Consider the following 14,023-nt stretch of genomic DNA (forward strand, 5'->3'; position numbering starts at 1 on the left):
GACGCTGAGTCGCCTCGACTTCGTCAAGATTCAACGAAGGATAACACTGTTCAACCTGACGCGAGTCTTGTGTTTCATATTGCGTCTTTTAGTCACCTATTATTATTCAAATGAGTGTTCTCCTCTTTAAAGATAACGCCAAACCTTAAATTTTAAGATTTTTGAAAGAAGGTCAAGAGGGTAAAGAAGGAAGAAGCAGAAGCTCTCGGATATACAATCACAAAAAATTCAGGTTTCCATACCTTAAATCCTGTTATTGTACTTTATTTTTATATTGATATATCCACAAATATTTTGACTTTTAACTTGGAGTGTCCATATTTCGGGTTCTCTGCGCGTCTTTTTTATTATAGTGCGCTCTGTACAGAGCATTGTTGTCACTTGAGGATTTTTTTTCCCTCGACTCGAAAATGTCACATAAGTGCAGATTTTACGTGCACGGTGTGCGAGGTAGCAGGTAGCGCGTCAGTGGAACGTGAACCTGCAAACAGTATTCTGTGCTGTGACACGTGTCTTATGATTAATCGTCAATACACCGTTTATACACTCTCGAACGAAAAATACGCGTAAATGCATAGGTTTTGCAATGATAAAACTCCGGCGCCGCCGTTCGCTCATATACATATACGTGGCACCGTGTAAACAGGAATCGAAATCGCGTTTACGAGCGTGCTCACGGTGACATTTTCAATTCGAAATCGACGTCGTGACGAGATCGCGAGCAGACCGATGGCACGTGCAAGAAATGTTAACGATAAGACCTGTGAGCAGAAATAAGCGAATCAACCGATTGCATTCAAGTATCTCCAAGCGACAGTCTTATGTTGTCGATAATACTCGATTGCGATCGATTGATTGGCTCACTGCTGAAGTTTCAGAGCTCAATTTTTTCTTTCTATTTTTTCAGTGTCTTGAGTTTTACAATATGACGCATGAAGTCACCGGACACCCCCGATCTAGATCTTTTATCGTGATCTAGTGCATACTTGAATCATGTCGGTACCGCACAAAGGGAGCCGAAGGGCGAGGGGGCGAGGAGACGGGCCGATTGTGAGTTGGACGCGCGTTAGTCATTGATACATTTTAAAGCGAGCCTGTATCGGATGACTCATACGTAATAATCGTCATCGACAGCTGATCCAGATGCGTCGTACGTTCTGAAGCGTGCTCCCCCTCGATTAGACATCCTCCTCGTCGCACCCTTAAACGGCGCAGGGGATGAAAAAGCGCACAATGGAAAAAATACAGCGACCCCCCGGCTACTGAAAGCGATGACTAATTCATTAAGCCATGGCCACGGCTTCATTTATTGACTCTAAATACTCAAAAACAATTTTCTGCATATAATAACAATATATTATTATTTGAAATTAAATTTATATAATTAAATATTTTATTATATCTTGTAAAAGGCATATTGTATAATTGTCTAATAAATTCCTCTTCCTATGTTCTAAAGAGAAAAATAGACTTGGATAACGTTAAACACGTCAGAGATAGACCTGAGTTACGCTACAAAAGTTTTACTCTTAAAATATAAGTTTGAAGTCGACAGTATAGCTTATGCAGAGTTTTATCTTTGGAGTGCGACTAGAAAGATATGGGCGCAAAATAGTTGCAACATCGGCCAGACAGACACTATAATAAATTTCACCTCGCATTCGGTCGATATTATATTTTCCCGAGCGAGTAGAGTTTTTACCAAGTAATAATGTCAAAATTTTGAGTTCACGAGTACAAGAAGTTCAAAAAAAGAGAGACAGGATAACACATTTGAACGTCCGATTTCAAAGACAAAGATTGTTCCCTAGCCAAAGACGATTATCTTTCCGATCTTTATGAACTTTTCTGAAGCTGATTAACGTGGAAGAATCGGTGCACGAAGGGTTAAGGTCGAATTAATAGGAAAATCTTGTAATCCACCCGCCTGACTCACGTCTAAATATCCGAAAGAGAGATAGAGAGACGTGACGGCGGCGGCGGCGCAGGGGATACGTTATGCAATCGTGATTTTGACATATGGCTGTTCGTGCGCTTAGCCAGCGTAAACATGCCGTAGGGTCGATATACACGGTGACTCATGCTTTCAACAACGTCGTAGTTGTCATTGTCGTCGTCGTCGTCGTCGTCGTTGTCGTCGTCGTTGTCGTCGTCCGAGAAAAATGCGATCGGACCGACCGGGAGCAGACGCGCATTAGCCTCGCCAAAACGAGCCACGCGATCCGTCTCGTTGTTTATAGGCGGCCGCGAATCGTTACTAATTATGTAATAACTAGTAGAGACTAGTAGAGACCTCCGACGTCAAAAGTGACGCCGGCATGTACGCTAGATTCTGAAAGAATGATAAAGACGTTACAATAATATCATTATTGTTACATTCTTTTTTAAAATTTGTCGTACATTCTTAAATCAGATCACAACTCGATCGTTAATAATCAGATTCGTTATAGATTTTTCATGCTTTAGGGACAGTGATTATAAATAGATATGATAAATAAATTTCATAGATACATTGAAATAAAAAATAGAAGAGACAAATTGATTTAATATTGAGTAAGTATTGTACTCATAGTTTGATTTGTGTCATAGTTGTGTGAGTAAAAGTGAGAATTCATAAATTTCAGGACATAAATTAAGAGTAGCAATCATTTGTAACTTTTTTTGCAAACGTGAAAACGTCGTCATGTAAACTTGACGACTTTTGCGATCATGTGACTTCTTCAACAATAAAAATGTGGACATTTTCACTTGAAATATTTTACTTTTCACGAATTCATGAAGAAAAAGGATACATGAACGACACCCAGATATTTAAATCTCTTTAGGTAGAAAATCTGAGGATGATACGAGGATCGAGAACCCAAACATTTCCACAAACGATCCCCGTTCACGTTTTAAGTCCACGTGACTGATTTTTTTACTTCTTTTTTTCGGATCGATCTCAAGAGTTTCGTCGTCGTACAGCACTGCGATATCGCTATCGCAATCGTCGTTACGTCACGTCGCCCGTCCGAATCATGTAATAACCACATTTAGCGAATCGCCGAATGCGCAAATATCGGCCCGCGCTTCCTTCGACGTGATTAACGTGCAAATTCGAAACAAATCCGCCGTAATGTCGCCGCCAATTCATCTACCCTAGCTTCGCGAAAACACGGTAGCTTCGCGAAAACACGGCGAAAGCGCAGATCGCGGCGCGCAAAATCTGTCCGACTATTCGCGGCGTCATCTCCGACGTGAGTCACTCCTATGAATAGATCCCCACCTTTCGCCTCGTACACGCCGACGATGCGAGTACGACGTCGCCGTCGTCGTCGTCGCCGTCGCTGCGCGATCTGCTCGAACGGATCTCCATCCAAACGGTCTCTCTTTTCCTCGATCCCTACCTAATCAACGGTTCTTAAACCCCCTCACTTTTCAAAAAGACGATCTCCCGCTAGTAATTTCTTTCTGTTTTCAAATGGAGACAGTAATAGTTCCTCGACGGAGCAAGCCTAACCGATATCGGGAAAAAAAAACATTAACGGTGAGCGCCGAAACTGCCCTGCAACTGGCAGTCGCTGCGTGATGCACCTTCAAAACAATAAAGCACAATTTGAAAATAGTGCACCGTAAAGGAGAAAAGTGGGAAGAGCGTGAATTAATAACGTATGATGAGCGGCAAAAATAGAGGCACAAAATGATCGGCGTAAAAGTTTCGACGCGCGATTGGCGGCCGGCAGAAATATCGCGCTCGCATCATCGTTATTTCCGAAAACCAGAGTCTCACTCCCACGTAGAGGACCGGATAGACGACGATGACGACGACGACGACGACGACGACGACGACGACAACGACGACGACGACGACAACGACGACGACGACGACAAACAGTGAGCCACGTTTCGCAGCCTTTTCGCTTTTGTAAACAAATTCCGGGCTATAAGAAAAGAAAGATCAGGGCCAGACCAGCGGGGATTAATCACCGCTAGTTTGTACGCCAGACTCGTCGCCACAATTTATTTTCAATTTAGTCCGGCCGAAACTACGTCGTTATACTTATAAATTTCACGAATACTGCTATATATTCGAGACTGAGAGAATAAGAAGACAAGAATTCGAGAACCTAACGACTTGAGAGGACGAGCTCTCTTGCGAAATTAAGAATACCAGGCTTTAAACATTCAAACGAGGAAGAAGAAGAACAAGACTTAATGAATCTTGAAAAAGCAGCTTTCAGCAAGCTAGCAAGTTTTATCTATATTTCCAAATAAAACAATTCACAACCGCACTATCTAAAAAAAAATTTATCTAAGATACTGCTAGTGCGGGTCATCCTATATCTTCGGATACCGCTATCTTGCCACTATCAGTTGTTGCCACTAATCGTGTGTTACCATATTTGATAACACAAGAAGGCACCTGGTGACTCAAACACCAGAGTCTAACAACTCGAGTATAAGAGAAGAATTACAATTAAATTATAACGAGAGCAGTAATATATTTGAACACTGGTGAGTATCATCGTGACATCGATTCCAGTGTAAAAATTATATTCAATTTGTGATTTTTATATTGTAACATTATGTTATATATATTGAATATTAAAGACTACATGGAAAAAAAGATTTGCTAATATGTGGACAACTAAAAATATTAACTGCAGGAGCAAATTTTCTTGCTTTTATAGCAAAGTTATTTAGTTGTGATAGCTAAAAGATTTGTTAATATATATATTAGCAAATCTTTTAGCTGTCACAACTAAATAACTTTGCTATAAAAGCAAAAAAATTTGCTCCTGCAATTAATATTTTTAGTTGTCCATATATTAGCAAATCTTTTAGCTGTCACAACTAAATAACTTTGCTATAAAAGCAAAAAAATTTGCTCCTGCAATTAATATTTTTAGTTGTCCATATATTAGCAAATCTTTTTTTTCCGTGTACACATTCAAATAATTTGGTAAGCATCAACGTGGAATATCTCGTCTGTTTCGCTTCCACAACAAATTTTGACTTTTAACGCAGTCTTTATATTTTAAATTTTAAGGAAATTGTATCTTTCTCAATATTCTAATATATAAAAAATTAATCACTCACGGCGATATATGCGAAATAGAATAACTTACCGATCAGCAAAGCCGGTTCTTGATCGTCGTCCACGAGCGCGGCCAATACCAGGAACAGCGGGTGCTGAGCGGGCAGATGTTCCAGGTCATCGGTGCAATCGTCGTACACTACAACCTCTCTGAACTGCCTTTTCCTGAGTAGCTCCTTGCCTTCGCGAGCGGTTGCAAGATCGGCGAGCGTGGCTTTACCCAGCTGCAGCCTGCGTCGGTTGAACCGATCCGAGCAGTTGACATTGATGGCGCCGCGCACGTGATTGACGTTATATAGTATAAATGGTCGGCAGTCGAGGATCACCGGAGCGGCGGCGGGTCGCTCGACCGCGAGACGCTGGGCCAATTCGCCGGAAGTGATAACACGAGTCTTACTTAGTACCAGCTGACGATGGAGGGTACCGTTCTCCGCGCACGGGCTATTGGGCAGACTGACGGTCTCCAGTTTGCAGCGCTTCGTGTTGGCCGAAAGGAGATGATGGTGATGATGATGATGGTGGTGATGATGATGGTGATAGTGGAGATGATGGTAACGACGGTGAGGATCGTCGGTGTCGCTACCGACACCGTCGCCGTTCGTCTCCTCGTCGATGATGTCCGGTGTGTCGATAGGGTTACCGTTGTTAACGAGGGGGCTGATCGGCGAGACAGTGGGCGAAGCAGGGAAGCTGCAGGGATTCGGTCCTGGCTCGCTCAGGCTGCGATTCAGCACGAGCTTGAGATTGGCCCGTGGCCGGCCAGCTGACACTGGCTCGCAACATAGTAAAGTAGACATCGAGGAGGACGACGAATTTCGGTCCTGAGGCCGATGTTCGTTCTGATTGTGTGGTGGAAGGTGATGGTGATGATTGGAATTCACGTCGGTGATGCTCACGTCGTGGCACGGTCCTGGGGTCGGCGCTGAAATCATTACGATTGGACACATTTGAGCAATCTCGAGATCTCTTCTCTCCTTCCGGTCAATTCATAATTCAATAATGACGTCTTTTTTGTACCGTATTACTTCGGATTCTCTCGGGTATCCTTGTGTTACTCTGTTTTTTCGGTCGATTACAATTCTAATTTGGCAGTTGGACGACGACCAATGTCTCGCACGTTACGAAAGATCTGTTGTAAGCGACGATGTACTAACTTAGAAATTACGTGATACACCCGGGATTTGCTACCCGTGCGCGGTTCATTTGTTTTTATAAATAACACCGCGTACTCTATTCTGTGTCAGTCCACCTATCCCCGGCTCCTTGGAGTCTGTGATTTTCAGATTTCTACTTTTCTGTTTCTCTACACACTTCGATGGCGCCTTCTTAAAATATCGAAAATACTTTGAACACATAAACCTTTTGAATTTAAAATATATAGGCTGTTGCGTCATTGAAATTTAAAAGAGTTTGGACCTTTGAACCATCAACTCTCAGGAGAACATTATATCTGTGAATTCCTAGAATCCAGGTTCCTTGAGGCGCAGTTTATGACCCTTGGAGTGATTTGAAGAGCCTCACGACAAGTTTGCAAGCGTTAAATGCAAATATTTAATTCTCTCGTCTCTCCATGTTCATCATGTATTTAATTTTCATGTTAAGCAAATCAAACTGAGAACCCAACAAGCGTGTTTAACACTAAATAAGTGATTTGGTGCGTTTGCGTATTCCATCATTTGGGTCTCGATCGATCTTGAAAAGCCGTTTGAAATGGATCGAACTGAGTGATACTCTCTGGAATCGACAGCCGATTAAACGGGAAACCATTGGTTACTCTCTCCCTCTCTCTCTCTTGCCCGACCGCTCTCCCACTTCTCTTCCGCCATCGAAGTTTCTCTCCGGCCCCGAGAAGTCTTCGAGTTCGTTCTTTCGAATGAGTAAACGCTGTGGAATTCGACGCTTCGAGCGGCAAGTGGGACCCCGCGACTAGCGATGGGCCTGATACCCTCGCAACACTATCGATATTTCTCGCAAACATGTTCGCTCGATCGTTATCAAACAGCGCGAGAAAGTTGCCGAGGAGCATGTTTGATTTGCGAGTATCGTAAATAGAGGAAATATTAATTTGAATAAGAGCAACATGTGGCCATCGTCCAAAAGTTCTAAATATCACGGCGTTTACTTTTAGACACAGTGTATACATGATTATTCGATAATAATAGAAAGTAGTGGAAAAGCGCTGCTTTCTGTTTCAAATGTTTCACCGTCGATATTTTCTCCTCGGCGAAAACTAACAAATTTTATGTTTCACACTAAGCTCCATTAGTCGAGCTAATATTATAACTGCAAAAGTGCAAACGCTTCTAATATTGATATTTTGTTTCGCAGTGGAAACTCGGCGCAAAGGATGCTTATTCGAAACCTTCACTTTCGCGACGTTAAATGGCGATTGACAAATCACAAAGAATAATGGTACGCTTTCGTCGCGGAAGAGTCAGTTCCGTTGATGTTGGTTACGAAATTTGTCATCGGAAACTAACTAAACGATAATCCGGCTGTGACGAAAATGAAGTAATTCATCGTTGCGTCGGCGAAAATATCGATAAGGATATTTGTTTGGGACTATCGCTACTCGCAACCTGACCGGGGGCATTCAGCCTGCGGACAGGTGTAGCGCCTGCCATGCCATGTACACCTGCCATCGTACGGGATACGTCGCCCTGCGTTCTCCCATTCACTCGAAAAGAACGATAATTTCTCCGAATTAATCTGTCGAGGTCCACCACGTTCAAGCATGCCTCAAATTATTCCTGATGATATGGCAACGGCGGCAAATTACATAATGGACCATCACGAAAGGCATAAATTTAAGAAGGTGCAAAAATTTGAAGATCTGAAGATATTTCAGAATCTTCTGAGTTTTGTGTAATACAAAGGAAAACGTTATATTTTCGTCCAACTTGCTTATTTTGTTCGTTTTATCATGTAAACAATCACTGGCCATCTAAGAATTTGGTATTTACGATTTTACTGCTTTTTTTGGTCATCTACTACAGAAAAATAGTAGTCCCGGCTTAGCCAACGCAAAGGATTATAGTTTCTTTGCAACTCATATTTTTACTTACAATATATGAATAATATGAATGTCATAAATTATGGTCAGTCTCAATTTCCAATAATAAAGGATAAAGTATCAACTTAAACAGTTCGTTTATTCCTTTTATTGGCGTATTCAAGAAGCTCAAGATCCAGATGTGTGAAAGCTTCAAGATCTAAAAAGCCAATAAGCTCAGTCACAATTTTTCACTTATGAGTACCTAGGTTAGGCACGTCACGGATCTAAAATTGGAGGATACGAGTATTTACACTATAAGATTCTGAGCCACATCTGCAGAGAGATCTATAGCAGTTCAAAGATGCATGTGCTTCATCGAGCATCTATGTAAAATCGAGCAAACCAATGGTGTCATAACACCATTTTTTTATTTGTACATCCAAAAAGTTCTACATATTTGAAAATACAAACGGGATTTTCTGCCGAATTACGAAATCCCGATGTTATGAATTCAGACGACTGAACATTCGAAGGTACGCGCGCTATGTCCCGCTAGGACACCTGGCACCTACACGTCCATCAGTCGAGGAGGACTGTGGAAACCTGAGGAGCCGAGAGGTCCCGATTACACACCTTGCATCTACATGTCCGGGAAGCGAAAAGTTCGGGATGTTTGGAAATCCAACGGCAATCCGAGCGTCCTAATTCTCGGCTTACACATCCGCGAGAGAACAGACCGAGATCCGAGATATCCAAACTGTATACACTTCCGTCGTACCGAAACCACAAAATCGACCTGGCGGGATTCGATCTCGACGGGAGATCGAGGAACCGAGGGAGGTAGAGGGTAAGAGAAGGAGAGGGAGCGGGTCAGGCCGCTGGGATGACGTCACGGGTCTCAGGAGAGCGCGGTTGCGCGAGTCCTGGGGACCCCGTGATGCTCGCGTTGGGTCAACATGTTGCCCACGGGAACGGTGACGGAGTGCGCGAGGTGTACGGACACGGGTGGCGCGATCTGCGAATCGAGCACGATCTGCGAATCGGGCGCGATTGACAGATCCACTACCAACGGCCGGCGAGCGAAGACTGAGGAAGCCCGCTGCTGAGCGGCGCGATACGCGACGACGACGACGACGATGACGACGAATTCACCGGCAACGAGGAGAGTGGAGAATATTGGAGGAGAGTGGAGAACGCTGCCGCCGCCGCCGCCGCTGCCGCTGCTGCTGGCGCGGCGGCGGAGGACGGCCGTTGCGGGGGTGAAGGGGGTCGCGCAGGAGCGTAATTTAACCCCTCATACCAAAGCTTAGCGCACGCTGGAATGCACGTTGTTCCTTCCACTCGCTTTTTAAATAAATCCTCGACCGCTTCCTCGTTTCTTCAAGAGAGAATCCTACAATTTCCAATAACATTTCTTATTTCATTTCTCGCTTTCGGATGACAATAGAAACTATGTCCACTTTGCAATTGATTCTTAACATCGCGATATCTTGTCTACAACGTTCTCGCGTCTTTAAAGTTTGCGGATAATTTGGATGGACAAGTCAGACCGAGTGATGCTTCACAAAAGACATTCGGATTCTTGTCGGGTGCGTTTTTTAGCACAGTGCGATAGTCTAGCTACACGATAGACATTCTCGAATTTTAGAATTATTGGGTTCTCCCTCGACTGCTAAATACCCTCGAGTCGCACGCAACATCGGTTATCTATCGGTGATCCCGAAAAAAAAAGAGAAAAAAGTAGAAGTTCTGCGCCATCGTGCGTGCGACGCGCGCGCGATGACTCATCGCGACGGCCGCGAGCACACTTTTGCGCTCTATGTGCACACGCGCTTGTATTGTGTACACTTGTACATTCGTACCCGGTGTCTCGAGATATGTTGCGCCGCGACACTGCCGTACCGCGAAGAGTTCCTTACCGCGCGATCGATGTCTCGCGGTCTCGCTACTTTGAATATTAATAGCACCGCCAAGATCGCGTGAGAACTATAGCAATGAGACGTAAAGGGACTTTCGTATGATCGATATTATCGTCAGTATCGCGGCATATTCATATCGATATCGCCGGCTGTTCTTTTTCACGCATAATGTTCCGTCGACCTTTGGCGGCCATCTGACCACTTGATTTTCTTTTTTTTTTTCTTCTAGCTCGAACGCGCTTCTAGAGACACGTTGTCCCGTTCATCTCGATTGCCCGAGCACTCCTGTCGCCGGTGACGCTCGGGAAAACTGCAAATTAATTATTCGCTAATTATTTCAAATAATCAACGCCGTGTATAGCACCTCTGACGTTAATCAACCGCTTTATTTCGGTACGCGCGATAATTTCGTCACACGAGACGTTTTTCACATGCTGTGTGCTCAAGCTGATAAAAGAACTCGGGAGCACGATTAACACATGTATGTTGTTTCCTCAGGTGAGCACGCGGTGAATTTTATTTTTTCTAACAGTCATTTAAAAATTATTTTTGATCTAACGGTGAACTAGTAGGCGCGCGACAGGATGCAGCTCGACGATGCCCTTTTCTCCGCGGAGGCACGAAATCAATTTGATCTACTGAAAGGTCCGATCCGTTTCTTTATAGTAAATTATCGATGCACTTCTAGATTCCTCCATTAACGGGAGATAAGATTGTCAGCCTTATGATGGCATCGACGCACTCACGCACGATAAATATTTTTGAAAATTTAATCTTTAACGCTTACGCGATGCTCACTTGTAAAGCAGAGAAACTTAATGGCCAAATAAATGACGAAGGAGTTTTTATCAATTCGCAATGCAACTTTTGTATCTTATTATTTAAATATTCTGTAGAACGAACAAAAAATTGAGTGTGTTGCAAATGCAATTATATGCAAAAATAATTAGATAGAAAGATATGCACATCCAATTATCTACTATTGTGAAACTCCAAGATGCGAATTTCTAAAGACAATGCAAATTTTTTTATCTCCAATCGGTATCTGAGAATTTCAGAAAATTCAATAATCAAAAGCGCTGCAAGTCATATTATCTGAGATGACATCTTCGAGAACACGAGATTCCACAAGATCGGACATAAAAAATTGTTAACGAGCTAAAACATTTGACAATTTCAGATTTGAAAGTTTCAAAAAGCCAGAGAGATCAGAAGACGGCAGAACAACTCGGACAATCAAAGGGACACGATGAATCGAACGACTATTCGCATTCGACAACCCCCGGGGAAGCCTCGCATAAGTACGCGAGCACCGCGGCACCGTCGCGTGTGTTCACGCGTGGTCATCTACTCCGTGCACCAAAGATAGAGTCTGACATCATACACACGGGCATCAGTCGGGTCGAACGAGCGATAAACATATTCGCGCGCACGGTGTCCTCGTACGCGGAAGGTTCCAGTTTGCCGCTTACAACTGTCCCGATCGATCGATGCACCCGCCGATGCCGCAGGCGTGCGAATTCTTCGTCTACTTTCTCCTATTTCTCGCGTGTGTACACGCGTATTCCTCGTAATTCGCCGCTCCCTTACTCGCTCGCGCACGCAGTTTTGAGAACAGAGTTTTCGGTCACGAGCTACTCGCGCAGAGGTAGCGTCAACGTTGTCGGGATATTTTCCTCTTTATTTATATATATTTGTATATTTCTTTTTTTAACAAACACTCTGTATGACATCGCAGTGCCATCGATACTACGCACATTCGTGTCGAGCATCTTATAGATAATGCACTCGAGGCGATCCAAAGATCTACAGACAAGAAAAACCCGCAGAACCGAAGATATAAAAACACTGATACGAAAATTACACGCCCCAAGGCCTCCGACAACGAGATTCAAGGACCCAAAATACAAAATCGAAGACCAGAAAGCGCGAAATTGATGTTAATTAATGTTGACGCCCGGCGTGTGTGCGACGATGTGTAACAACGATTAAGAATCACCGATAATTATATCAGCTGCTTCAAATTATGACGTCAGTAGCGAGAAAATACCAGTCTCATGTTGCTCTCGTTCAGTTGGTTTTCCTTCAAGTCATATTGCGTATTTCATGACAATACAGTGAAAAAAGAAAAACGATAATTTTTTATTCCATTTAGATTATTCGACAAGAGTAATTAGCTCTCCTGTAGCTTCTGCTACAATTTTATATATTTTCCTTGGGCCGATCGATTTTTTGGCTGATTGACAAATTGTTCAGTTAAGAGATATGGTTTGTTCAAATAAGACTGGACGAGGAAAAAGTTAACCGCATCGATTTCCTTTGACTTTTCCGAGGCGTTGAGTTTCAGCATGAGGGTTTACTGTTTGCTTAAAATAATGGCGATTTACACGAGCACAGATACGGCAGCTTATAGTAACACGTAACACTCGCTGCTGTTGTTGATAACGCGTCTTTGTATATACTATCGGTAGACGTCACGAAACCTGATAAAATATGCTTCGTTCAAGTACGATGTTTAAGATACACGCGCTATATAGAGTAACTCGCAATTAGCGATAAGATGATAGCTTCGAAATGATGTTCGCTTGCGAATACGTGCTTCAACCTTCCATGATATTTTCGGTGTAGGTATTTTCGATACAAAAATAGAGAGTCTTCAGAATGCAATCTTATAATTTTGAAGATAAAAAATACGAGATTGCTAATATTTTAAAATATATCAGAAATCAATGACAAAAGTGAATAGCAGATAAGCAGAACGAAGTGAAAAGCAGAAAGTCCACAAATATCAGCGCCTCAAAAAATCGTAGTGAGAGATCCAATGATAATTATAAATTAATAACTTATCCATCGAGTTTTATTATCCTGTGTACGATGGATTTAATGAAAGCACGCTCAACTCACCATCGATCGGTCGGAAACGGAATCTCTTGAGCCTCGGCAATGTCGCAGGGGAACAAACTCTCGTCAGGGCTGGCATCTCGCTGGCACGTTCACTGCTTGACAGTCGGCCGGAAATTCCGTTCGAGGACGATTTCAGCTCCGGAACGGCCGTGCGTTTCGGCGATCTTTCGGTGATGGCAGTGGCCTCTGCAAAAAAACCAAGGTGAAATATCCTTTGTTTAAGTTGACTGCGTGCAATCACCTGACGTGGACGACGAATGGTGCGTCATCGCCGGGTGTCATCACATGAATGTGTGTGTGTCATTGCTCCAGTATGCGGATTGCAAAACTTTGCGCGAAATCACGCCACGGCGGCATTTTTTTATTTCAATAGCCACCGATATCATTACGCAGCGATATTTACATTTTCTTCAGGCCGACAAATATGTCACATTCGCAAGTTTCCTGCATCAACTCACGCTACTAAATACTTTCTAACCGTCAGATATTATAAATATCTTAACGTAAAGAAAAACATCACCTTGGTGTTATTGATATTTTAACGTAAAGAAAGAGCATTACCTTGACCAAGTTTAATGGTGAGAATATTATTAAATGTTACACAACACTTTGCCGCGACAATGTTTTCTACGTGTGTTTTAATGTATTATTAATATATCTTTCAAGAGAGAGAAACAATTCGCGTGTTGATACCGTAATACATGTAAATTCGAGATATCTCCCAGACAGCACGATCCACTAAAAGATGTCTGGACTGTTAGCTCATAGGAAATGTAAATATTTATTTTGGCACTTTGTCGTTTTTAAACGCAACACATGACCTTACACTCAATTCATTTTTTATTGAACATTTTATTTTGATGTACTCTGAATCACCTATTTATTTCAAGATATACTTAACCGTTAAATGTCAAGCTATCGATACAAAACTCGTCACAGACTCGATTACACGCTCTGAGTCACACGATTGACAATCAATCGCGGAAGAGAAGACGTGAACACGTATTTTTGAAATATCACTACTTCATCTCTTAAAGTAGCATTATTTCTTAGATAAAAAATTAAAAAAAATTATTAAATACTTTAAATATAGCCATGGTATTAAAAAAATATGTAAAAAATATGAAT

The 14,023-nt window shown here is 42.6% G+C and overlaps 1 protein-coding gene across 1 annotated transcript in view; it reads right to left on the bottom strand.

The window, feature by feature from the left end:
• Positions 1-233: 233 nt before the first annotated feature.
• The window catches only part of LOC116843809 (general transcription factor 3C polypeptide 1), a 32,355-nt gene continuing 18,565 nt past the window's right edge, over positions 234-14,023 (bottom strand). The window contains exons 13-15 of the mRNA XM_032814577.1: positions 12,896-13,081; positions 5,109-5,999; positions 234-481 (exon numbers count right to left, since the gene is read on the bottom strand). Of these exons, the coding sequence (XP_032670468.1) occupies positions 414-481; positions 5,109-5,999; positions 12,896-13,081 (1,145 nt within the window). The 3' untranslated portion in view covers positions 234-413. The remainder of the gene's footprint in view (positions 482-5,108; positions 6,000-12,895; positions 13,082-14,023) is intronic.

This window comes from Odontomachus brunneus, unplaced genomic scaffold, assembly GCF_010583005.1.
Source record: "Odontomachus brunneus isolate Ranch 3 - 2012 unplaced genomic scaffold, Obru_v1 Obru_scaffold_036, whole genome shotgun sequence".
NCBI classification, from domain to species: domain Eukaryota; kingdom Metazoa; phylum Arthropoda; class Insecta; order Hymenoptera; family Formicidae; genus Odontomachus; species Odontomachus brunneus.